Source organism: Patiria miniata, unplaced genomic scaffold, assembly GCF_015706575.1.
Source record: "Patiria miniata isolate m_02_andy unplaced genomic scaffold, ASM1570657v1 HiC_scaffold_21, whole genome shotgun sequence".
NCBI classification, from domain to species: domain Eukaryota; kingdom Metazoa; phylum Echinodermata; class Asteroidea; order Valvatida; family Asterinidae; genus Patiria; species Patiria miniata.
The window spans coordinates 1,903,382-1,928,233 of NW_024037060.1; the positions used below are offsets into that span (position 1 = coordinate 1,903,382).

At 39.3% G+C, this 24,852-nt stretch overlaps 1 protein-coding gene across 5 annotated transcripts in view; it reads left to right on the forward strand.

The window, feature by feature from the left end:
• LOC119729752 (multiple epidermal growth factor-like domains protein 11) overlaps positions 1-23,518 on the forward strand; it is a 36,282-nt gene extending 12,764 nt beyond the window's left edge. For 4 of the 5 annotated variants that reach the window (XM_038202474.1, XM_038202478.1, XM_038202476.1 and 1 more), the window contains exons 6-29: positions 253-345; positions 3,145-3,255; positions 3,697-3,832; positions 4,598-4,718; positions 5,621-5,859; positions 6,108-6,148; positions 6,853-6,922; positions 7,399-7,581; positions 10,311-10,426; positions 11,162-11,325; positions 11,816-11,927; positions 12,601-12,747; positions 13,687-13,818; positions 14,131-14,259; positions 14,781-14,909; positions 15,694-15,828; positions 16,461-16,589; positions 16,738-16,866; positions 17,396-17,527; positions 18,338-18,500; positions 18,958-19,136; positions 20,745-20,876; positions 21,977-22,141; positions 22,612-23,517. In XM_038202474.1, the coding sequence (XP_038058402.1) occupies positions 253-345; positions 3,145-3,255; positions 3,697-3,832; positions 4,598-4,718; positions 5,621-5,859; positions 6,108-6,148; positions 6,853-6,922; positions 7,399-7,581; positions 10,311-10,426; positions 11,162-11,325; positions 11,816-11,927; positions 12,601-12,747; positions 13,687-13,818; positions 14,131-14,259; positions 14,781-14,909; positions 15,694-15,828; positions 16,461-16,589; positions 16,738-16,866; positions 17,396-17,527; positions 18,338-18,500; positions 18,958-19,136; positions 20,745-20,876; positions 21,977-22,141; positions 22,612-22,739 (3,215 nt within the window). In that variant the 3' untranslated portion in view covers positions 22,740-23,517. Of the gene's footprint in view, positions 1-252; positions 346-3,144; positions 3,256-3,696; positions 3,833-4,597; positions 4,719-5,620; positions 5,860-6,107; positions 6,149-6,852; positions 6,923-7,398; positions 7,582-10,310; positions 10,427-11,161; positions 11,326-11,815; positions 11,928-12,600; positions 12,748-13,686; positions 13,819-14,130; positions 14,260-14,780; positions 14,910-15,693; positions 15,829-16,460; positions 16,590-16,737; positions 16,867-17,395; positions 17,528-18,337; positions 18,501-18,957; positions 19,137-20,744; positions 20,877-21,976; positions 22,142-22,611 lie in introns of all 5 variants that reach the window. The other variant, XM_038202479.1, reaches the window with a different exon arrangement.
• Positions 23,519-24,852: the final 1,334 nt, after the last annotated feature.

Consider the following 24,852-nt stretch of genomic DNA (forward strand, 5'->3'; position numbering starts at 1 on the left):
AGATGAAAAAGTTGTCGTGTGAAGTTAAAATTCCATTCTTGAGAAATGATAGTACGTCACATGACTACTTTCTCCTAAAGAAATGGTTGTGCCTTTCAATCTTCATGTAAAGAGTTCTGTTGATTTACAGTGATTGAAACGGCAACAAACTCATGAATTGATTTCACTTTGTCTACCAAACTGTAAATGATACATATTATTGTTAATCTGGCCATTCATTCACGTCCAAAATGATCCGTTTCTTCTCCAAAGCTCTTTGCCATACTGGGTGTGTCCATGGAGAGTGCACAGCCCCTGGCATCTGTACATGTTCACCGGGCTATCGGGGAAGCACATGTAACAGCCGTAAGTATTCTCTCTGAGTCTCTGTTCCTCCATTGATTCCAAATTAATGTGATGGGCACTGTGCACGAGCAAGAGAGGGCGCTTTACATTACACTTTTGAGAGCCCGTTGAAAGGGACACAGCATGTGCGCATACTGATTCATGCACGTACTGTGTAGCACGAAGTACGCATGACTTATTTTATTCTGGATATACACAAAGCCATATAGCGTCTTTGCATGAGTGTCAGACATCACCAGCAATGCATTCAAATGTCTCTCCCAGTGGTCTCCTCCAACTCTCCCTTTCTTACCGTTGAGGGGGTACTTGTGCACGGAGCTGATAGTAAGTTTGAAATAAAAAATTGCAGTGATGCAGTTGCGTGTACACAAAAAAAAAGCCTTGAATTTAAAGCAGTGTACCATAAGGCAAAATAAAATCGTCAACATTTGGTTTGAGATGAAAGGAAATTTCAAATGTCAAATAAAAAATGAACTGATTTTTTGTATTTGTATGAATATCTTTATTTGTACATAGTGCATGTTCATATATTTTTCAATCAGTTTTTTTTTTAGGGAGTCTAGTCCACATTTTGCACCTCACTTCCCTTTTTTAAGATCAAATATGATTCAAAATTTGTCAGAATGATTTATTTTTTCATCACTTCAATCACAAGTGCCGTGCATAACAGAAATGAAAGGTCAACATGTATTTCAAATTAACAAGACCCTAGATGAATACCGCAATACGCCCAGTGTAAAGCACCCACTCCAAAAAAGGTTTTGTCAGCCCATGTCCATGATTCATCGCTATTTCCATCACAAATAATTGCTGTTGTTATTGTCCGATGACTTGCGTTCAGATTCAGACAAATGCCCTCGAGGTAAAAAGGCTGAAAAGCTTACAAGTCTAAACTTTGCCACCCACACATTTGGCACAGCCAGGCAGCGCTAGCTTTTATTCCTTTTTTTGTTGATACCTTTGGTATTTGTAGATTAACCCGGTCGATGCCTGTTTGTGCCCCACACAGCTATGCTCCAGTAACCCCGTTTTGATATATTGTCAAATTGCACCCCAAATTTCTTTTCTATACATGTGGTTCCGTGTGCCATGCAGTACCAGGATTTTACTTCTTTGTGCACACATCCTGGGAATCCCAATTCTGATTTTAAAACGCATTGTGAAGACTGAATGCCAAAGGTTTTAAAGTTGACTATAAAATGTTCAAAAGTGAAAATGCACATTCCAAGTAATTGACTGTTACCGTAAAACCCCACTTCAAAAAAACGAAGAGGGAAATTACACATTGCAGTTCTTGAAACACATCTCTCAAATCAAAAGCATAAATGAGAAGGTTTGTTATTGCATTGGAAAGTTTAAAAATATGATTAGACCTGAAATTCGATTTTAATTTGGTTGGTAAAACCTAGCCATACCTGTTGGGTATGTCATGAAAAGGGTCAAGTATATATACATGTATGTAGCCAGATTTTGGACAGGGAAGTCTTGTATAATGTTTTCACAGATGCATGTACATGCACAAATGTACAATGCATTGTCAAGGATTACGTGGAAAAAGCCAGTGGTAGTCTAATTGTTAAAAAGCCAAGCAAAAATCACTCAAATGATTGCACCAACATTTACATGTACAAAATTCTTATATGTATATTAAACATAATCATATAAGATGATGATTATTATGATGATGGTGTGATGATGGGGATTCTGCAAAATGTATTTAGCCCTGGGAGGATCTCGCAAAATGTTTTTGGCGCGGGGATGGTGATGTTGACAATGAAGATGACTATGATGATGATGATGATGATGATATTTCTCATGCATGTAAATACCCCTGAAACCCACCTGTGCGCTGTAAGAGTTTTCAACTCATCGAGGAATAAACATAATTATAGTGTCATGCAATGCAATACAGGTGCTAAAATACCATATAACAATGTGAAGCAAGCACTTGTTGAAATATGGATAACCAATGTAATTAATGAGTTTGAATTTATCTTTCATAAATTTGTGGCACAGAAATGTTATGTACATGTACATGTAAAAAAAAATGCACTTGGTCTTGGAGATCATATATCAGACTGATGTAGTCGCATGCATGTACATGTATGCATGGTTTGTGACCTCCTTCGGATTTTCTTATTTCAGACAGGAAGTGATGTGTCTGAGGGCTGTTCCTGAAAACTTTAAAGTACAATCTTGGGAGAAAAATCAGATCGTAAATCCTGTTTCTGATAGGTGGAGTGCACGTGAAGTGTGCAGAATACATATCATGGATTTTCACCCATCTGTGAATAAGGTGTTTCATAATATGCCCATCTTGTTCACGGGGCAAAAAGAACATGTGGTGCTAGATGCGGCCGCAGTTTGGATGACCGCATGACGACTTGGAAGTGCCAAAGTTTTTTATTGACGATGCGTACACAGCAACGCATGTAACATTGCTTCGTCGGCAAGATGGCGCATATTACCATGAAACAACTGACAGTCGAGTCTCGTTAATACAAACTCATTCGGACCTAGCCAAATTGTTTGTAATATCAGAATTTTGTATTAAGAGGAACATCAGTCCCATTCATTGTGCACATAAATGCACAGTCGGGACTAAGGCTTTTTGTTTGTTATATCCAGAATTTTGTATTAACAGAGTTTGCACTAATGAGATTCGACTGTATTCTGAACTACATACATGTACTATTATGCATATTTACATGTTGGTTGGTTACGGTCACATTGAGGATCACAAACAAAATCCACTAACATCCAGTCTTAATGAAATTTGTCTTGTATTTTTTCACGCAGTGTGTCTTTCCAACCAATGGGGTCCCAGTTGCGCCAACAACTGCACTTGCCTCAACGGCGCCTCTTGCGATGCTGGGACCGGGAGTTGTACATGCGCTGCAGGTTACAGGGGTAAGTTGTGTACATCCCTGGCGATTCAGGGAGCTGAAATGATTTCTTAATTTTTGCAAAATTTCTCAGATCTCGCTGCTAACCATGGAATTATACACCTAGGGTTGTTCTCCTCTTTTCTACTCCTAACAACTTGTGCGTTGCTTTCTAACACCTGTAATGCCCAAGTAAAACCATTTTACCGAAATGTTAGGCGATTTCTTTTTGTTCAGTGTCTTTTGCTGGAAGATAAATATTTATAAAAAAATCTAGTTTTCAGGGGTGGATCTTGAAAATAGCACATACTGTACATCTTTAGATGATGCTGTGCATTACTTAAAATATAATAATGATTTTTTTATTAGCAATTCTATGCAGTTTTTTAAACTGTATTTTCTTCTCCAAAAATTATCACAAGTTAAAAAAAAAAAAAATTTAAACCATGTTTCCTTCTTTTTGCAGGAGATAGATGTGAACTGCCTTGCCAAACTGGCTACTTCGGTCCACAGTGCAGCCAGACTTGCCAATGTATGAACGGAGGGACATGTGATCACGTGAGCGGCGCGTGCCAGTGTGCAGATGGCTTCCAAGGAGCATTGTAAGTATTCACTGATGAACAAATTATCGCTTTTGGTTATACACAGAAAAGTCCCTTCAACACGTATTCCTTGGCGAAAAACAAACAATTTTTGTAGTTTCGTGAAATTTTAGATAAAGCCAGTAACTTTTTCTTCAGTTAATAAAAATTGGTTTTACAGCCTATAATTCACATTTGGCAATTTATTACTTATCTGAATGTGAATCTGTGACCCCCAGATAACTGTTCCTGGCGCTCGTAATAAGTGACCCGTCCAACTTTTTAGACTCCTTGCACGAATGGTAGAGGGCGCTTTGAGATGACTTTTGAAGGCCTAGTGAGAGGAACGCACCACGTGGTGTACTGGCTCAAGCGCAAATGGCATGGTGTACATAGGACATGTGTTATTCTGAATGTGCGCATACCCAAAGCGTCTTTGTGTGAGCGGCAGGCATCGTTAGCATTGCATTCACATATAGCTGCATCCGAATCAGCTGTCTAGAGCTAGGTTTAGGTCTGCGCCCATTGAAAATATGCGAGGACGCGCTGACAATAGACGTAGCCGTAGCTCTGGAAGCCCATTTCGGACACGGCCTATCTCTCCCAGTTGTCTTCCCCAACTCTCCCTTCGTAACGTTGAGGGGGGTACACAGTCAGTCAGGCAGTCAGGCAATCAGTTGGTCAGGCAGTCGGTAACTCAGTAAGTCAGATTACAATAGGCTGGCCCATTGGGTCCACAAAAAACTACTGATCCTACGCTTTTTGTCTGTCTGTTATTGTACATAGGTGCCAGAATCCATGCCCATTTGGAACTCACGGTCGGAACTGTTCCATGATGTGCCAATGCCAGAATGGAGGAGTGTGCGACACGAGCACCGGGGCGTGCGACTGCCCTGCCGGCTTCACCGTAAGAGTCTGGTTCAGTGTGTTTTATTGCTCGTCAGAAAACACTGCTTAACACATTCGTTTGTGCTGTAGTGATAGACTAAAGTTCAGGCTTGGAATTCAAATAGACTTGGCTTGGGATCTTGCTTTGGTTCCAGACTCAAGTTTCATGGGTCAGTTTTTTGAGATTTAGGCTTTATGTGTTCACATTTCTGCTGTTGAAACATATGACCACAGTATTTCTACAAAGCTTTGTTTTGAACTTTTTCTTATTTTATTCCTAAAGTCTTTTAAACCATTCATAGTGATAGATTAAGCTTGAGAGCCCAAGCTGATTTTGCAAAATGGCCTTGATGATTCTTGCATGTGTCCTTGTGCAAGACAACTACTTCACTCTACTGTATTTACTGCAATTTACTCTATTCATGTTTAGTTATGAGAATAGTGTGATGGATTGGAGCCCATGGCTGAACTATAAGCAAAATGTCTTTGCTTTTCTGTAGCCAAACATTTTGATCTTTGGTAAGCATATTTCTTGGGTTAACCAAGAATTTTTGCATAATTTTGCGTGTGTACATCATGGATTCCTTGCTTACATGTACGATCTCGTTAGCTCGGTGGTCGAGTGGTAAGACATCTGCACTAGAAAGCAGGAGGTCGTGGGTTCAAGTCCCACCCGAGTGATTTTTTCCAACTTTCACTCGGGAGGTAACACACTGAGTATACAGTGTTTAAACGTCGGTGAAGGGCAAAACCTAATTTGATGTACATGGTACTTAAATTCTTCATAAAAGCAGAATGTTGGCCCATTTGATGACATTTTTGCCATTCAAAACTTGTCTGTTAGTGCTCACTAAATCAATTCCCTTAACTATTCTGTGAAACTGACCATGTGTATTGAAGTTTACATTTTGACTGTTTCAGGGCGAAGTGTGTGCCCAAGTCTGTGGTCTGGGTACGTATGGCAAAGACTGTACAGGAACGTGTCAGTGCTACAACGAGTCACCGTGCCAATCAGCCACAGGCGTCTGTGTGTGCAGTCCTGGATTTGTCGGTGATCGTTGTGAGATGCAGTGCCTCCACGGATACTATGGCCAGCAGTGCCTGGACAGATGCCAGTGCACCAATGGCGGAACGTGCTCCAACGTCGATGGACGTTGCACGTGAGTTTTGCTGTTGTCTCTGTGTTGCCTTGTTAATGCAAGTGGCTGCATTTAGTAGCTTGTTGTACATGAGTTTTGTTAGACTATGAGTCTTGTTGCCAATTAATAAATGTCTGTCATTTGATTCTTCCTAACTCACATTCTACAGTGTTATCTCTTATTCAGAAGTGACAGCTAAACATGTCCAAACTTTTTTTTTTTTTTTCATTATATATCAAAATAAAGTTTTTGTCTATTTTTTCATACAGATGCCCTCCTGGATTTACTGGTGCAACATGTGACCAAAGCAGTAAGTTGAGCAACATCTTTTGTTAAAATTGAGCCACAAATTGCAAGAACTTCATGAAATTATTCGTTATAAGCCCTATAACATTGCCTTTTGTAGGCTTTCCTAATTCAAAGGTCCTGTAATTGTTATGAATTAAAAGGAAAAGTTCATGGGAAAAATACATTACATTTTACAGGACATTTTGTGCTGGATTGAGTTATAGATTATTTTGAAATTTATTAATATGAAAATTTTTCATGTTTGTTAGTGACACTTTGTGTTCTCAGGCCTATGTTTAGTAATATTTTTCCTGTTTTCAATGTTTGACACATATTTTACACTTGCATATTGTTAAATTGATAAATTGTAATTTATGCGCAATGGAAGACCTCTATGAATAAACATTTCTGGATTAACCTCTTTCCAATAACAGTGTTGAAGCTAATGAAGATTATGAATATGTTAAGACATTAGCATATCTGTTTTTACTTTTATCTTTGGGCGTGGTACCTGGCTACAAAGAAAATACTGGTTTATGGCTTCTGACCAGCGCCCCTTGAACAAAGACTTTGACAAATTGAGGAACTGCTAACATACGGCTGGATAGCTCAGTTGGTAGAGCACAGGAACGGCAATCCGGAGGTCGCAGGTTCAAACCCGGCTCCAGTCAATTAATTTGTTCAACTTTAAAAGTCTTGTTCTTTTTAATTTTTGTTTGTTTCTAGTTTGCCCACCGTGGTATTTTCATACCAACTGCACCAGTGAATGTGAATGTATCAGGCTAAATTCATTTGGGTGAGTATATGCCATAATTCAGTTTTATTAATTTAACCCTATAACCCTCCTCAAGCCTACACAATCCTCCTGGCAGTTTTGGAGCATTTTGGAGGATTGAGGATGAATGGTGTTGGAGAAACTAGGCAGATTTTGGAGGATTGAGGATGAATGGTGTTTTCGCACATGAGGATTTTGGAGGATTGAGGATGAATGGTGTTGAAGACCATGAGGATTTTGGAGGATTGAGGATGAATGGTGTTTGAAAAAGAGGAGGATTGTGGAGGAATGCATTTTGAGAGGCAGGAATGTCTGACGATTTTGAAGGATTGAGGCGCTGGGTATCCGTCATTTGAACATAAGTGCAACATTTTTGGCCTTTTTTTTGAGGATTGAGGATGGTTTTGCAATCCAGATAATTGTATGACCACTTTATGCTTATCTTACTTAACAAGTTTCGCTTTTGGAACATCCTTTGAATTCTTTTTTTTCTCTAGATGTCATGGTTTGACCGGCCAGTGTTTCTGCAATGACGGCTTTGTCGGTACGTACTGTGAGTACGGCTGTCCTCATGGTTTTTATGGCTCAGGCTGCTATGAGATATGTCAGTGCCAGAACGGGGCCCGCTGCGACCGAGTAGACGGCTCCTGCACCTGCTCTGCTGGCTTCCAGGGAGTCTTGTAAGTCAACCAAAAATAGTTCCAAAGATTTATAAAATTTTCAAAGTTTTTAATAATGTTTGCTTTGCTTTTCCGTATTTTTTTCTTTTTTTGAGAACTGTTTTTTTTTTTCATATAAAATGACTATAAAAAGTTATGCAAAATCGTTGTTTTTTTTTTGTTTTTTTCCCCTCATATTGTTTCTTTTAAAATGATCAAAGTAATTTTACAAAAATTACCAAATAGTCCACAATTTTAACAACCACAGACTCTGTTGAGAGAGAAGGTAGCATAGTACAATGTAGTTTTGTGAATGCAAAAAGTAAACGTTTTACAATGCCTTTATTCTCTTGAACGGTGGCAACATTTTGAACTGCAAAAGACTGCTGTATTTCTGTAGCTTTCACTTTTGGTATTTCCATGTTACATGCAGTTTATTGTCAGTTTTATAAAGGCAGTCATGGCAGTTGCACCCATACATGTATGTACTAGCCACCCACGCATGCATGTAGGCATGTCTCTGCCCACAATATTTCTTTGTCTGGTAAAAAAAAAAAATGTTTCATCACGTTCTCGCTCATAAGTAGCAAACCTGAGCCAAGTACAAGTAGACCCAACCGACAGGAAACAATCGTTTAGAATTGAACTTCCTTGCGAACTTCCCACTGGGCATCTGATAAAATAAACTAACATTTAATTGATATTACACTGTATCTTCTATATCAAGTTATGGTTTTGCAATTTTCAGTATTTGCAAAAACAAATTACATGTGAATTGCTGCCTGAAATGGATTGAAGCCATCACAAAATGTACACGGTGATGATTATCTGTGCATTAAACATCCCTGGTAAAGTTTAAATTGATAAAACATGTACAGCCTGTCTCAAAAAAAAATGGTAAATCGAAAATGATTTTTTTTTTCAATATTAAATCTCAACATAAGTAAGTCGTTTTGAGCATCACATTAAAGAAAAAAGACCAGGCTTTCCAATACTTCTTGTTTCATCTCATTTGCTTTTGTCAATCCAGAGATAACTCCAGTTTACTGCGGAACACAAAAATTGAGTTTGTGCCACAGTACTCGAAGCAACTCTGCCCATGCATAAAAGTGGCACAAAATCGATTTTGGTGTATCGCACTAAATTGATTATATCTCTGAATTGACAAAAGCAAATAAGATCAAACAAACGCTATTGGAAAGCCCAGTCTTTGTTCTTTAATATTATGCCAAGTAAGAATGACTTATTTTGAAATTTCATATTTAACCAATTTTTTTTCTGATTGTACCATTTTTTTGGAGACAGGCTGTAGCATGTAAAACACCAACAGTCTTCAAGAACTTAAATTTGCATTCAAACCTCATTCAGTAATGGGCTATTCCATGCAAAAGTGGACATGGCTGAAAAGTGGAACAATTTATGAAATCTTCAGAACTATCATCACAACCTCAAACGTGGTATCACATAAAAGGGGACAACAAGACCTTTTATTTGAGCGGTGTGCCAGTATTAGATAGAATGTGCTCAAATCTATTACTTTATTTTTGTTCTGAACAAAAAATTTTCGGGCAAAAATTATAAATTTTAAGTAGTCAGTTTGGCATCTTGTTTTCACATGCAAAACGTAAGCGGTTTTGTGAGTTTTTGTTTTAAGACAGAGTGAAAAGTTCATATTTTATAAAAAATAACTTAAAGTGGCATGAACTTATGTCTTAAAGCGTAACGTCCATAACAATCGTTTACAGTGCTTATATCTATCTCATTAATTAAATCAGCTAACACTACGTTAAAACTATGTCATGTTGTACATTAAGGCCTAGGCTAGAGTTGTACCAAATATAAAATGTGCTTTCACTGCAAGTATTTTATTTTGTTGTTTCAAGTTGGTCTTACATGTACTATGTATCGGTAGGCTCTGAATATAAAACCTGTGATGGTGGAATTGCCCTAATGCAAACTCATAAACACAATAACTGCAGTAGATTTCAATGTTTTTCCACCCACTGTCTATTCCAGTCCAACGATCATAATCATTTGTATACACGTACATGTACAAGTTTCATTCCACTTCAATAAGCACATCAAATAGCTGGATATTTTACTTGTGTTCAGTTTGGCCTCCCACAAGTTAAGTTGTTTTGATTGAATAGGTTTCTCAAGGCTGAAGTTATTTGTTGGTTGTATTGACATGTAACTTTGTTTAAACTTATTTTGGCTCCTTTTTTTGCGTTTCTTGCTCTGAACTTTGCATGAGAAAAGTGTAGACCAAAGAATGTCTTTATTGTTTAAAAAAAATCAAATCAACATGTGTGTTGATTTGAAATAGACACTGGCATGTTATAGTTGAATGTAGATTTGACGAGCTTGTTTTTGAATGAGGTTTAGCAGGTCTTGTTTGCTGATAAATATTATACAACACAGGGAAAATCAAAGTGAATTTCCTTCTTAGCATACAAAGAAAGTGAAAGTAAATTGACACAGTTCAAAAATGACGTGTCGTCCATTTTGTAAAGAACATTTCTTGGCTTACAATCTGTGTAGACATAATAATGTCTGGATTTGCCTCCATTTTTAAAATTTTTGTTATGTTTGCTAGAAACAATGGCTATAAGGAAGAATATGCACGTATCCAATGCAAATTTCCAGACCAACGCGTAATTAACATTTTACAGTAGTACTTGGGAAGGTTTTAATGGAATCGTGATAAACTGTCAGCCAATCAGATTGAATGGTTTCTTTGGTTCTTGCAGGTGTAACGACACCTGTCCTGTAGGTTACTATGGAAACGGGTGTAGTCAGCGCTGTGACTGCGGCGTGAACAGTGAAAAATGTGACAACGTCGACGGAAGCTGTGTTTGCAGTGATGGTATGAATAAAACTATTGGCCTTCTCTGCTTCATGCTGCCTTTTGTAACTTTGTTTTAAACAGCATTACAGGGTACCATCAACTGTATTTTTCTATTCAGATTGGAAAAATCAAATTGGTTGGACTTAAAGTTTGCTTTTCCATCATTACACCGCGCAACCCAGAGTATGCCTCAAAGAGGCCACATTTATTACTTTATATAATCCCAAGATTAATTATCTAACCTTTATAATGACAGATTCATTTGGAAGCCTTGTAAATAAAAAACAGGGTTTTTTTTTCAAAGTTTGAAAAGTGCTACTTCTGTCCAAAAAAACCCCCACCAAATATCAACTTTTTCCCATGTGGCACTGCAGATAAAGCAGGCTATGCATTCTACTTCTGTATCGTGTATCATTTGGATTGTGGCTTTATAAAGCATTGCAGGACAAAACAAAATGGTAATAAGAATTTGGAAGAAGGTCATTTTGTATAGACACACACTGTTTCTTAAAGGTTTGATTTTTGAGATCTCTGAAAAATCTGCGGCTTGGAACATTTATAGTAACTCTAAGTTGGGAACTTTGGGAAAAATTTGCGGATAAACCATGTGAATTTGCTGTCTTCAAATGGAGAGAACATGCTACTTTAAATTGAATCAATTGTCGGAAGTTGTACTAAGAGTAAAAAAAGTTCGCTCAAGGAAATATCTGTATGTAACTATGGTAACTATTTTCCCTCTGTCTTTGTTTTTAGGTTGGCAAGGGTTGAGGTGTGACATTCCTTGTAGTGCTGGTTTCTACGGCATTGGATGCAACATGCCCTGCCCGTGTGCCAACAATGCGCTGTGTGATCATGTGACCGGCGTCTGCGAATGCCCCCCAGGCTGGGATGGAGCAGACTGCTCATTGGTTTGTCCTGTAAGTCATGGACTGGTTTATTTTTAACCCATCAGCAACTGTGCTACATTGTACTACATTGTATTACATTGTATTACATTGTACTACATTGTATTACATTGTATTACATTGTATTTATCCCATGGTGGATCCATAGAACTGTAGAGGATTTAGTTGGGTTCAGGGCAGTACAGGGACTAAAGGGTTAATGTTGAATATGTAAATTTGTATTGTCTTCTGATTGGACAAAAACTACATCATGTGACAATGAAACTGGTAGACTTGTGATGTCTAGACATAAGCCACACCCACTTTTCTTGGAATGGTTTTAAACTTGCAGTGCTGAAATAGTCCACGTAAAACATGTTTGCGTAATACATTTTTGCTTAATATCGATAAAAGAAATTCCAACCTAATGTCACAGTTTAGTGATGAGGCAATAATTCTGTGTCCAAACAAATTATAGGAACTTGATGCATTGGATTGTCTGGTTTTCTTGTTTAACTTGCAGCAAGACCAGTATGGTGTAAACTGTATGCATACTTGTGGCTTCTGCCAGCCTATGAACTCCGTAGGCTGTAACAGCGCCACTGGAGAGTGTCAGTGCATCAATGGTTACTCAGGTTAGTCACAAATTATAAAAAGGTCTGTGTCAGTAATGTCAAGAAAAAAAAGTCTCTGGTTTCTGGTATGGAGCTTGCCCAAAGAGTGGTGCGGCGACGCAGCTTTTTTTTTTTTACCCGATTTTTTTGCTTCAAATGTCGGCTGATGACTGCAAATGGTGCCCGACTAAACTTAGTGCAAATATATGGGAGTCCAGAGAGGCCACATAAAGCTTATTCTCGACCATAACCAAATCTAAAAACACGTTAAAATTGTGTAGCAGCAGGATTCCAGTCAAACCAGTGAGTTTGGCGGTTTTGAGACATCATCTTTTATTGAAAAAAAAACTTTTTAATTTTGCCGACGCGCATGGCTACGGCGACGCGCGCGCATACCAGAAACCGGAGACTTTTTTTTTTTGGCCTAATGTCAAGAAACTATCTTTTGAACCTGAATATTGAACACTTGTGAGGCGTTCTGCCAAAATGAGACGGAACTGGGCACTGGCCATAGTGGAGAAAAATGCCCCCAAAAAACTGAGTTGGTGTGATTTCTTTTTGATTTTCAGATTTATTGATATTTGTAACTTATAGTTCTTTTTCACAACTTACATGTAAAGTTCATTTTCACGACTCCTCAACTCGAAATTTTAAAAACCTTTTTGCTCAGTGTTTTACTTTTTTTTTACCTCAGGCGTGAACTGCAACAGTCTGTGTCCCCTGGGTACCTGGGGTATGCTGTGTAACGAGACGTGCACCTGTATGAACAGCGGGTCCTGCTCAGTGCAAGACGGATCCTGTGAATGTCAGCCGGGATATACTGGGACTAACTGTCAGGACAGTAAGTCGGCGTCTCTTTCACCCCCTCCCCCCGCCCCCAACCCGCAATAACAACAAAGAAAGGCCCTTCTCCACCATTTAGGCCAGTAGATTCTCGCTTGTTGAAAGAGAGAGAGCATGGAGGGACTTTGAAATTGACCCTGTAAGTCAGGCGCTCACCTGAAGGCAATCTTTGTCTGTGCACATTTCAAATAAAACTAATCATACAAACGCAAATCAGTACATGCATAATTCAGGCATGCAATTTTTCCTCGGATCCGCTGATTTCCTCGGTTTTTTTTACTACTCGTGAGTGCCATTACAAATTGAAAAATACTGTACAAAGTCTTGTGTGGTTTGAAGTTTCCTCGTTTTTTTCTACATTACCAGTTGAATGCCTGATACTTGTTCCGTAGTTGTGGGACTACACATGAGTTGTCCCATGGTACTATGGGGACCGAAGACGCTGTGGGGACAGCAGAAAGTCCCCATAACTCAGTCCTCATTTGCCTAACAATAAAAAACTTCCCCATAACGCAGTGACGGCCCACTAGTCCCACCCACACAAACAATCTGTGCCTCCTACACACTGTCATTGAGGTCCTAGTTGCTTACAACATTCCGAGTGCATGGGACTGGTAACATGATTGAGTTAACATTACCCTAGGGAGACACATAGTAACTTATTTGACATAAGTGAGACACTGGGCAAAAGTGAGACATTTCCGCGTCTTTCCAATTCTTCAACAACCATTTCCAGAATGGATTTTACTGTCGAAAGTTGCTTAAAGCTATTCCTTAGATGGAGAATATATTTGAAAAGTTTAGGGAGGGGAACATTTGAGAATTGGGATCATGGGAGGAATTTTGCTGGTTTTTATTAGTGCATGAGACTATGGGAAAGCCTCCCTGATGTAGCATTCCTACTAATTATGATTATCATTCTTATTTGTTCTCTTAGCATGCCCGGCAGGGATGTACGGACCCAACTGCATGCATCCCTGCACTGCCTGCCCCAACAGCAACACTTGCCACCCCGTGGATGGAACATGCGTGTGCGCTGCTGGATACAAGGGCAACAATTGCGACCAAGGTACGTACGACATTAATTTGCAATACCTGCTGCTTTATCAGATCCAAAGCATCCAGCCAACCCCGGCAAAATTTAGAAAATCATGAATGCAACTTAAATATGCTGTATGCGATCTGCTAGAAGGGGTATGAGCAATTTTGTTCCTTCGCATTCAGGAAATAATTCTCAGCAAGGCAGAATCTGCATGCATGTGCTTCATCTTATAACATTCAGGAACCATGCTAGTGGTAGTTAGCCCTTGCCAATTTCTGTAGATGGACTGAGTTGGCTTTGAAGGTGGTTAACACTTGTGATGTTGTTGGTTTTCAACAGTGTGCGAGAGTGGCCATTACGGGGTCGAGTGCATGGGCGTCTGCTCGTGTAAGAACAACGCTACGTGTAACCCCGAGGATGGTACCTGCCAGTGTTACCCAGGATTCGTCGGCGCAGACTGCAGTATGCGTAAGTGCAAGACGTCACACCTGTGTTGAGTTAAACTTTGCTTGAAAGATGGCGTTAGCATTGTGATCTGTATTCAATATTTGAGGTTGAAGTTGTCATTTATGAAGTCAACATGGAATTTTTCAGATTGTTGACTCTTTAAAAAAAAAATTTTGAGGGAGGGGGATATTTTTTCTTTTAGTACGGAATAATACTTGTCATAAAACTACAAGAAACAATACATGTGTCTGACAAAAGATGGCACTGTTAAGAAATAGAAACCTGATTGAAGACATAGTGGACATATTCACACTTAAGTCTATTCCTAGTAGTTTCTCCCTCAGAATTTAAATCCAATTCAAATGAATCGTTAATATGGTGGGCTTGGGTAGAGTCACTAAAGAAATGATGTTACACAAATTTGGCATTTTTTAGTTATAAGACATGAAGTGCATTTTGGATATTTCATTCATGATATACGATTGATTATTGTTGATTGATTATCACTGATTATCATTGGTTGATGAATTGATTATCAACAGCTTGTCCGGCCAATCGCTACGGCCTGGACTGTGCTTTGACCTGTTCCTGTGAGAATGACGCAACCTGCGAGCCGTACGACGGCGAGTGCAAATGCCCAGCTGGCTGGAGCGGTCCAAGGTGCACTGAAAGTAAGTAGGAAAATACTACACAACTAAAGATTGATTTATGTCAGCATGCTTGTGTTGGCAGTGGACTTAGTGCGCAATACCCCCTCAACAGTTGTGAAGGGAGAGTTAGGGGAGACCGCGAAGAGGCTATAGGTTTTTTCCTCACTTTCAGAATAAAACTAGTCGTGTGAACCAGTATAGCTGCATGGTGTCTCTCCTACTGGGCGAGTCTTTCGAAAGTGCTTACTAAGTGCCATCTATGGGCACCGGAGTTCATACGTACTCAAAATTGCAGCCCACCAAAAATGAATAGTTGATACCTTGGCTGTTTTTCGTAAGTTAGTTGTGCACAGTTTTCATTCAAGGTACAACTGTTCAAGATTGGTATTCGAGAGGATTAGTGCTCAGCGGTCCTTACAGCACTCAAGGGGTTTCAAGCAAACACTTTGAAACACTTATGTTTTAAGCTTGGCAGTTTTGTTAAAATTATGTTTAAGTTAAGAAACACCTTCAGAATAATTCGTTTTTGTAAGATAATTTTTTTCTTGCCGTTTACTTACATTTTGCTCCTTGTTTACTTCTTAATTTGACAGTTTGAATACAATTTCTTAATAGGGACAATTCTGTCTGAATTGTCCAGGTAGTGAGATGGTGTTTCTCAAATTTATAATCTCAACTGGTGTGAATCTGTTTTAAGAAGAGAAGTTATTTCGCACCCTTTCCAACCTTATTTTACTTAGAGTTTTGTAAAGTTGCTCTTCGTGCTAACCTGATACATTTTTGGTTGTATTCCTTTTTTTTGAAGGATGCCCACAGGGTAGATTTGGCCTCAAATGTGCCGAGTCCTGTCAGTGCAACACGACCACCACCAAAGCCTGCAGTCCAGACAACGGGTACTGTGAGTGCAAGGTCGGCTACAGAGGGCAGACTTGCAACGAATGTAAGTATGGAAAAAGACGTGAAGCCTCTTGATTGTTCACCTCTAGTACCTTGCTAGGGTACAAGATTTAATTCAGATTTCACAGTAAGTGACATTTCATCTAAACGTTGCCATTCATTAACTTTGAGTTTACCTACCAGTTACAAAGTTGAGAGAGAAATTTTAACTTAAATTTTTAACTTTTTAATTTCAACTTGGCATAATTGTTCCGATTCCATTTGAAGTGCGCAGTGAACCATTTTTACAAGGTGCCAAAAAAAATAAGAAACCACACAATTTCTACTGAGAACCTAATTCAGTTGTATTCAATGTCACTTTCGTTCATTGGAAATGGAGACTCCATTTAGATTTTTTGTTTCTTTTAGAATGCCGCCCTCTTCTGGCTTCCAAAAGTCAGTTTCGATGGCTGTTTTGTGGTTAAAAAAACAATTTTAAAATACAACAAAGCGAAAAGTTTAGTTTAGAAACAGCTCTTGTACATGTAATATGTTATGTAAACCCTGCAGCTTTTTCACTTTTTTTCGGTGGATGTATTGCATTTTGGAAGTTAACTCTGAAATTGTAAATGCTTTAAAATTTTGCAGCTGTTTTTCTCACGTAAACATTTCCTCTCGTTTTCGCCCTTGAAACAGTCTGCACCAATGGGCATTATGGACTAGCCTGTCAGCTGGACTGTGACTGCCAGAACGGCGCATCCTGTAGCCCCTTTGATGGAACGTGCTACTGTGAACCAGGCTGGCTGGGTACCAAGTGCACGGACAGTAAGTTCATCACCTCCAAGGATTCCTTACAAGAATGTTACAGCTCTTTTTGTTTTAGCGCTCCAGGGGTTACCGGTTCAAGGGTCGCTTTGGTCTCGCTTGTTTGTTAAATTTGCACCAATTTTGTGTATTATTTTTCCCACTCCAGAATGTCCGCCTGGGCAGTTTGGACCGGACTGTTTGCAAGCCTGCACGTGCCAGTTGGGGGCGCCCTGCGATCACGTGACAGGAGCCTGCGACTGCCCTGCCGGCTACGGCGGTGCTAGCTGCGAGAAAAGTAAGCACAATTTTTGATCCCCCAAAAAATCTTGTCATTGAAGGTCATAATTTAGGTTTAATGCCACCTTATTTAACAGCAAGTAAGCTACATAAATTTTCATTTTAATGAAATTGCGAAGTTATGATAATCAATTGATTTGTTTTTCAATGTGACCTCAGTGGTTTTAACTCGCATGCATCACTTGTATTGTGCTTGATGCATTAGTAATAGTTGTAATGAAAACACTGTAGATGATTTTCAAATTTTATGAAAACTTTCAACTTTCCATCACGTAACCCATTCAACCAGTGTTGTTGTACTATCATAGTACCCATGACCGTTCCCGAAATTCCTGCATGCATGATGTTCAAGTTGTAGTTAGTTGTCCAAAAAGCAGTTTGATGTGATCACCTTTCTGAAAAGTTACTTAAGTCGGCTTGCAGACCTTACATGTACCACAGCCAGCTTAGAGGACAATGCTTTTTGCAATGACCCCAACTTTCTCCAGGATAGTCGCTATGCAGTTGTGTGTTGCTTTTCCCAACAGCATGTCTAGCAGGCTATTACGGAAGGAATTGCCTCCAGAAATGCAACTGCGCCAACGAAAACTTTGCTTGTGACAGCATCCAGGGATGTGTGTGCACCAATCCAAAGGAGTTTGGAGCGGAGTGCAATAATGGTGAGATCCTGATGCCGCTGTCCCTAAGCAAGGCATTTGACCTGTAGTGTTGTGCCCCAAATTTAAAGCAAAAGTGGTAATATGCATGAAATTGACCTTTTCATATTATTCCTTGTCCTTACCATCCCTCATGTTTCAAAGTCATGCTGAATTGTAAGTGATGGTTTGTCCTTGTGAAAAGCAGATTTATCGCTTTGTATTGCATCCTTACAAGTTTTTTTTTTTTTATCAAAGGTTTTGTTGCCAATTCTGGTTGTTATAACTCGTCATATCTGTAATGTTTATATTTGTAGAGGGTATAATTTTCTTCAGTGATTAACCCTTAGGCGGAGGGTCATAATAGAAATGGTTCTTCAACCAGGAATGATTAATAAAAAGCCTCTCAGACGCTTTGGAGGGAAGCGGGCAACGACACAGAGTGACTAGCAAAACACTCGCAATTGGGGCACTCAACTCTCAAACAACTTCAACTAATGATAGACTGATAGAGAGACTATAGGTTTACATTGTGGCTGCTGGGTGACTCATAACAACTGTTTATCAACAAGGTTGGGACTACACAAACAAATATTGTAATGAAATTCTCTACCTTTTAAACATGCTTGCAGGTTTGCAAGTTACGCCACAGAACATGGTATCTCATAATACGGTGTAACAGAATCAAGATGGTAATAACAATTGTTGATTAATGGCATACCCAGCATTCAAGACATCAGAGGGCAGTGTGACTGGCAAACTCTACTCAGCTCTAAAAGGCAAACAGCTATTGACAAAAGTATGGTGTTTTGGGGTTTTCTTTTTTTGTTAAAGGTGTCCAGGGCGGTCAAACAGACAACAGTGACGGCCCAGGCGGGGGTCTCTATGCCGGCATTGCCGGGGGTGTCATTTGCCTCATTGCTCTCATCCTTCTCCTGTTGCTCTTCCTGAGGAAACGGAGAAGGAACAAGGAAAAATACGAGGGACCAGGCGTTGTGTGAGTCTTCAAATTTGTTTAGTGGTTCTGTATTTCTTTTTTAATCTAATTTCATCTTCCTTTTTTTTTTTTTTTTTGGACGGGGGGCAGTTATTGTGGGTTTGGTTTGCTTATTATGGGTGTCAATTTAATTTTAAAAAAAGCTGTTCTGAATATTTTTTTTTTCTTTTACATATTCATACTTTCAATGTATTTTAAAGATAAGTGCTAGATTGAATTTGAAACAACCCAAAATTTGTCTGTTTATTCTTAAAAAAAATCTTTGAGAAGAAATGATTGACAAATTTTTGATATTATTTATATGTTTATGTTGATCTGCAGATTTTAAACATTGTGTTATATTTTAGGTCTACTTGGCTTAAAATTGTAAGAATTTCAAATTGACGACCTCTGTTTGTTCTTCTCTTCACTCTCCCCCCCCTTTTTTTTTTCTCCATCCTCTCCTTAAAACCCCCAGTTTTACCAGGGAAACCAACACTATGAATTCCACGCCCAACCATGTCCGCATCCTGCCCAATGGCACGATGTGCGCGTCCAACGACCTCAGAATGCATAACAACTCACTGAACCTGCCCCCAGCCAAGAACATAGAGCCAGAGGGCGCTTGCGCCGCGGCCATGGCCCTCGAGAGCAAAGGTTTGTCCCTTTATTTCCGGTTTACTTTCATTTCCCAACTTCTTTTCCTTTTTCCTGCTGGTAAGCCAACGACCCCTTCGGGCCCGTCTCACGACATATCCAGGACGATTTCCGGACAAGTTATGGGTAGAATCCTTCACTCAGTTCAGAAGGAGCTCAGCCTTTGTCTCGGACATGTCCCAGGGAAATATTTATCAACAAACTGTGATACTGATAACTTTATTGCGGGAAGATTGTGGAGAAGTTGTTTAGAATCCTGCAACTTGTACCCGATACAATATCCGCAACTTGTCTGGTAACTCGTCCTGGATATGACTTGAGACGGCCCTTACCTCCTCAATATTTATCCTTCTCTTGCATTCTGCTCGCTCTTTTCATGTAATAGACTGCTTGCATAGACTCCATAACTGAGGGCAGGCCTTTGTTCCTCTGTTATGTGCATAAGTAGATCCGCTGTACTTTCATAGACACTGAAGTAATAAATAACAAAACCTGACCTCTGTGAAGGCGCACTCTGCATTTTTGGAATCCTCGCACACTGTAATGTGTTTTTTGTGCTTGATATTAAGAATATTTTTAATTTGCACTTTTTGAGTAAAAAAGTATGTATTGCACATAATTTTATATATTACTTGCTCCTAGTGCAAAACTAACAAGTATAGAAAGTCTTTCCTGAGTTAGTGGGCCCAATTTTCTTATCAGAACAAAACGGTTTATGTCTTGAGTTTGCAAATTGTTTCAGCGATGAAAATCTGCCATGTCAAGTCAAGTCCGCCATGTCAAATATAATTATGATTCCAAGTTCCCAGTGAGATTAAGTCAAGAGTCATGGTCTGAAGTCAGTTGAAAAACTGCTCCTAATTTTTGGGGCTGTTCTGCTAGGAACTTTCACAAATTTGTTTGAAATACCACACTTTTTTGCTTTGGTTAAAGACCGTTGTTCTGATAGACAACTGGGCCATGTATGGTAGATTAGGTCAAAGGTCATGGAGCTGCTTAGCAAACAAATCTTAACATGTTAAGAAAAGAGCTCAGCTGTCTCAAGATGAGAGTTGCCTGGTATAACACAGTTGCTTTACCAAAACATTTTTGTCCTAAACAAAATTGAGCAAAGTTCAGGCAAGGACCATTAGTCGACTAGACTTCGAATTTGTGACTTAACTTAGGCCTGCGCAACATGCGAATGCCTCCAGTCAAACTATAGTCAAAACGTCATCACGAAACTTCCTGGACTTGCCTTCCTGTTGTGCTTCATGATGCACACAGGTTTTGATAACTACATGTAGCAATGGTTACGTGCCCCCCTGGTCCGGTTCCAAATTTTTGGAGTAGTTCAACCATATTTCGGTTCGAGCAGAGTTAGTCAAACTATGGTTAACTATTGTTCGCACCCAACTCGCTCGTGGTGGAGTACAAGTCAAAAAGCAATACATACACATACTTGCCTGTCTCATGTTAGTTTAGCTGGTAACCATTCTTGCTAAGCAATTAATTATCTGTGCTTTAATGCTGAGCAGCTCCATGATATGTGCTTCACTGGTAGACGGCCAAGGTGCTTAACAATGCTTTCTCTGTCTGGGTAAAATGGTTATATTGTACAATGTACAGAGGCGGAAGCGGAGGCAACTAACCCATACCAATACCACTTACTGCACAACCAAGAACCTTGCAGTGCGTACGGCGACGTCAATCGCTTCAATGGGCAGGTGCCCAACAAGTTAACACATGGCAAAGGCAAAAGTAAGTGCAGACTTATCATACAGCCGACAAATTGAAGTCAGGGTACCCTTCAGTTAAAATGGACAATTGACACGCAACCTTTTTGAAAATATTGTTTGGACTAGATCCTTTTGGGAGGGGGAGAGTGTGGCCTAGTGGTTAGGGTTCGTGACTTGTGATCAGAGGGTCATGGGTTCAAATCCAGCTGCTGGCCATATTTTGTGTCCTTGGGCAAGCCACTTCATCCCCACTTGCCCCTCTCCACCCAGGAGTATAAATGGGTACCGGCATTAGCTGGGGAGTAACCTGCGATGGACTAGCATCCCATCCAGGGGGAGTAGAAATATTCTCAGTCGTTTCACGCTTCTGAAACCTGAGATAAATGCCGGCCTGATGGGTTCCATTGGCTCGTGACAGACTTTAGTTTTACTTATATAACATTTGTCTTAAAGAAAAAAAAAAGTTGTATTGGTTATATCATGGTCAATTAAAGATCATTTTGTTTTTAAGATATACTTTTTTTAATGAGAAACCTTTTTAGAAATACTGTTATAAATTGTCACCAAAAAGTTCAAAGTTTTGGAATCAGAATCTAGCTTTTCAATTCTTACTCCAGTTCAGTTTTCTTTGATGTGTGAAGATTTCTTCCACCCAAATGGTTTGCATTGTATGAGTGTTCTCCATTTTGGGTTTATGACTACTTACGTTACTCAATGCGCTCTTCTCCTCTCCTTTTACAACCTTTGTTGAAGCTAACATGTGTTTTATCATGGTTTGGTGGCGATATAGTTTGAAGTGATGCACTTTTTGGCACTGTATAATTTTATCAAAGGTGAAATACATAGTCCAGTTTGTATTAGTCGAGGTTGAAAATCTGAAAGCTGTCAAGATGGGTCAAGAAATGTACCAGGGCTACCTTAGGATGCCTGCACTTACCATGTAATGTGCAAGGTTTGGTTCTGTACATGTAGTGGGGCTTGGGAGAGGTTTTTGTGATATCGCCGACATGGGCTGTGGACTGGGGCAAAACTGATCAGACCCTTTGATTTCTCCGTCCATAATTCACACGGCTTCAAGGAGAACCTTTAAGAAAATAATCCAATTCTTCATTCTGGTTGTAGGGATAGACAATGATGGTTTCTTGTCCGAGAAACCGGACAATCCGGGAACCGGGTTCACGGAAAATCCGTACGCCGAGGTTGGAGAGATGATGTCTAGGCATCAGCCGGGCGACCGCCACACCTTCTCCAGCTTCCCTGCTGACCATGTCTACTCTACCAGCAGAGGTGAGTGGACAATAAAACAACAACAGACAAGCAGTCTTTATCATTTAGCTAGCTGTGTAAAGTAGAGCCTGCTGGGAACATTCGTGCCTATGAAAGGTTGAAATCTGGGAAGGTATGGTTTTTATAGTAAGGGCAATTTGCACTTCTGTGTTTGTATGCCGTACCAGTATTGAGAATTGCATGGAAATGCACATTTGTAAAAGCTGACCGTTCATCCAGTGTAATACATTAGCAGGTTTTTTTTATTGCCATTGTCTCAACAATGAGTAGAACTACTTCAATTTAGTTTGACCTTCAGTGTTTCTGTTACTCGACTCGGTACCCCAAGGTGCATATGAACATTATTTAAAGTTGAACAAAGAAATTGACTGGAGCGGGGTTTGAACCTGCGACCTCTAGATTAACGAGCCGGTGCTCTACCAACTGAGCTATCTAACCCTAGTGAACAACTTTTTTATATCTTTCCGTAGGAGCAACTTTACCCAACACTTCCCACTATGATCGTCCGAGAGACCACCCAGAGAGCTTTGTCGCCTTGGCTCCAAACACCAACCAAGATCCTGAGGCCCACTACTATTCAACTTCCATACAACAATAAAATGGGTAATCCATTCCACATCGCCGAAAGACTATTCATTTGGTCTACTTTTATAAAGCCTTACTGTGTCTTTCTTTGTTTTGTTTTTTAAGACTGGGAGTGTAGCAATGATCTGTTGTAGTTATTGATAGTGCAGGCATATATAATCTACACAGAAGTGATACAGTCACATAAATGTCTCGTAATCCAAGGAGTATCGGATATGAGCTTTAAAACGTAATCTTCGGGACAGAAGTCTAAAAGAACTGTTAATAATCGAGTATAAAGCCCTTGTTGCCAATGAACTTCAAATTTCGAGCACTTCACTAACATGCAATAAAGAGTGGAAGAAAGAGTGATTTGCAAGGGCATTACAAAAATATGCAATATGATTTGTACTTATTGATTTGCATAAAATTGAAGTTTTTATCCAGACTTGATGGACACATTTCTTGGCCAGCATCTGGCCAAGAAACTTTCGAGATACCTTGTTAAATAAGATACTTAAAGAATGAATTCCATTATATGCCAGTTGGTGGTGCATTTGATGCTGGACAAAATGTGATAAGTTTGTTATCAGTAACTGCGTGATCGTGTAAGATTTACCCGTGGAATCTGACAGATCATGTGTATGCCAGCTAAATCTTTACTTCGAAAAGTGCAAAGACGGTGTAAATGTTTGGTATGTAGAAGCTCATTACACTTACAGGGTGAGTAAAAAACAAACGAAACCCAAATGTTGGGACCAATTTTTTTAGTGAAGTTCTGCATGGAGCACTTTCAAAATCTAGGATATGAAAGCCCAATTCATAAGCTTTCTTTTAGTGCAAGAATCATTCAAATCACTCATGTACTTTTCATGTTACAGAATTTTAAACACAACTACCGTTTTAAGGTTCTGTCCACGAATCACAAAAAAAGTTCAGCGTTCTTTCAGCAAAACGAAAACAAATCACATAAGGACGTGTGTGAATTGTTTTCGTTTTGCTGAAAGAATGCACACCTTTTTTATAATCTGTGGACAGAACTTTAAAACAGCGTTGTGTTTAAAATTCCGTAATTTCAAAAATACATAAGTGATTTGAATGATTCTTAAACTAAAAGAAAGCTTATGAATTGGGCTTTCATATCCTAGATTTTGAAAGTGCTTCATGCAGAACTTCACTAAAACAATGGTCCCAACATTCGGGTTTCATTCTTTTTTTTTTTTTACTCACCCTGTATATAAGACTTGTTTAAGGGTTTTATAATTTGTGTAATTAATTTTGGTATGTTAAAATATTCAAATACTGTTAACATTTTGTTGAAATAGTGTATATAAATATATTGGAGCAGAGACTTTATATACCTTGAATGTGGTAGCGTTCACAAGTACCCCTCACTGGCAAAGAAAGTACAGTTGGGGGTGACCGACTGACGCCATCTTGCATGACTGTAATTTTGCCGCGACGCACGGCCGTACCACTGCGTGTACATAGTACAAATCCCCTGGTGTTCGTGCGTCACACACAAGGAACGGGCGCGTCAACCAGCTAAATGTCCCGCTCATGGGACGTCGTTGCTAGGTAAAAGGGCACCCTCTTTCGTTGGCACATGGAGCCCATAGGGCTTTAATGGGAGGCAGAGCATTGAAATTGTCTCCGTGGGCAAGCTGCCAAGAACGTGGAGAATATTTCGAATAAATGGCCTTAATAGAAAGCATTATATATATTACAGACCAAAAAAACAACTTAGTTTAAAGGGGCAGTTTCTGAGCAAAATGTTTTTTGTATAAACCTTTAGGATCATGTGTAATGCATTGCTCCCCACAAATTATGAACGTATGTAAATTGCATTCAGATATATTTAAATAAACCAATACCTCTTAAATATGCAAAACCTGCAGAATTCGTACCCACCTAAAATTACATTCTAGTGTAAACAACAATTCAATAATAGTGTAAAGTTGAATATATATTTTCTAAAGAAAAACAAATTCCTTTTTTACGGAACAAAATTGAGTCATTACAATAAATTATGGTTATTACTTTGCTTATAAGTTGCACCCATTGTGTATTCACAGGTAATCAGGGTAAAACAGGAACAGCTTTAGAAAACACATCCAAAGTTTTTGTCATAGAAAATGGAAGGTCTT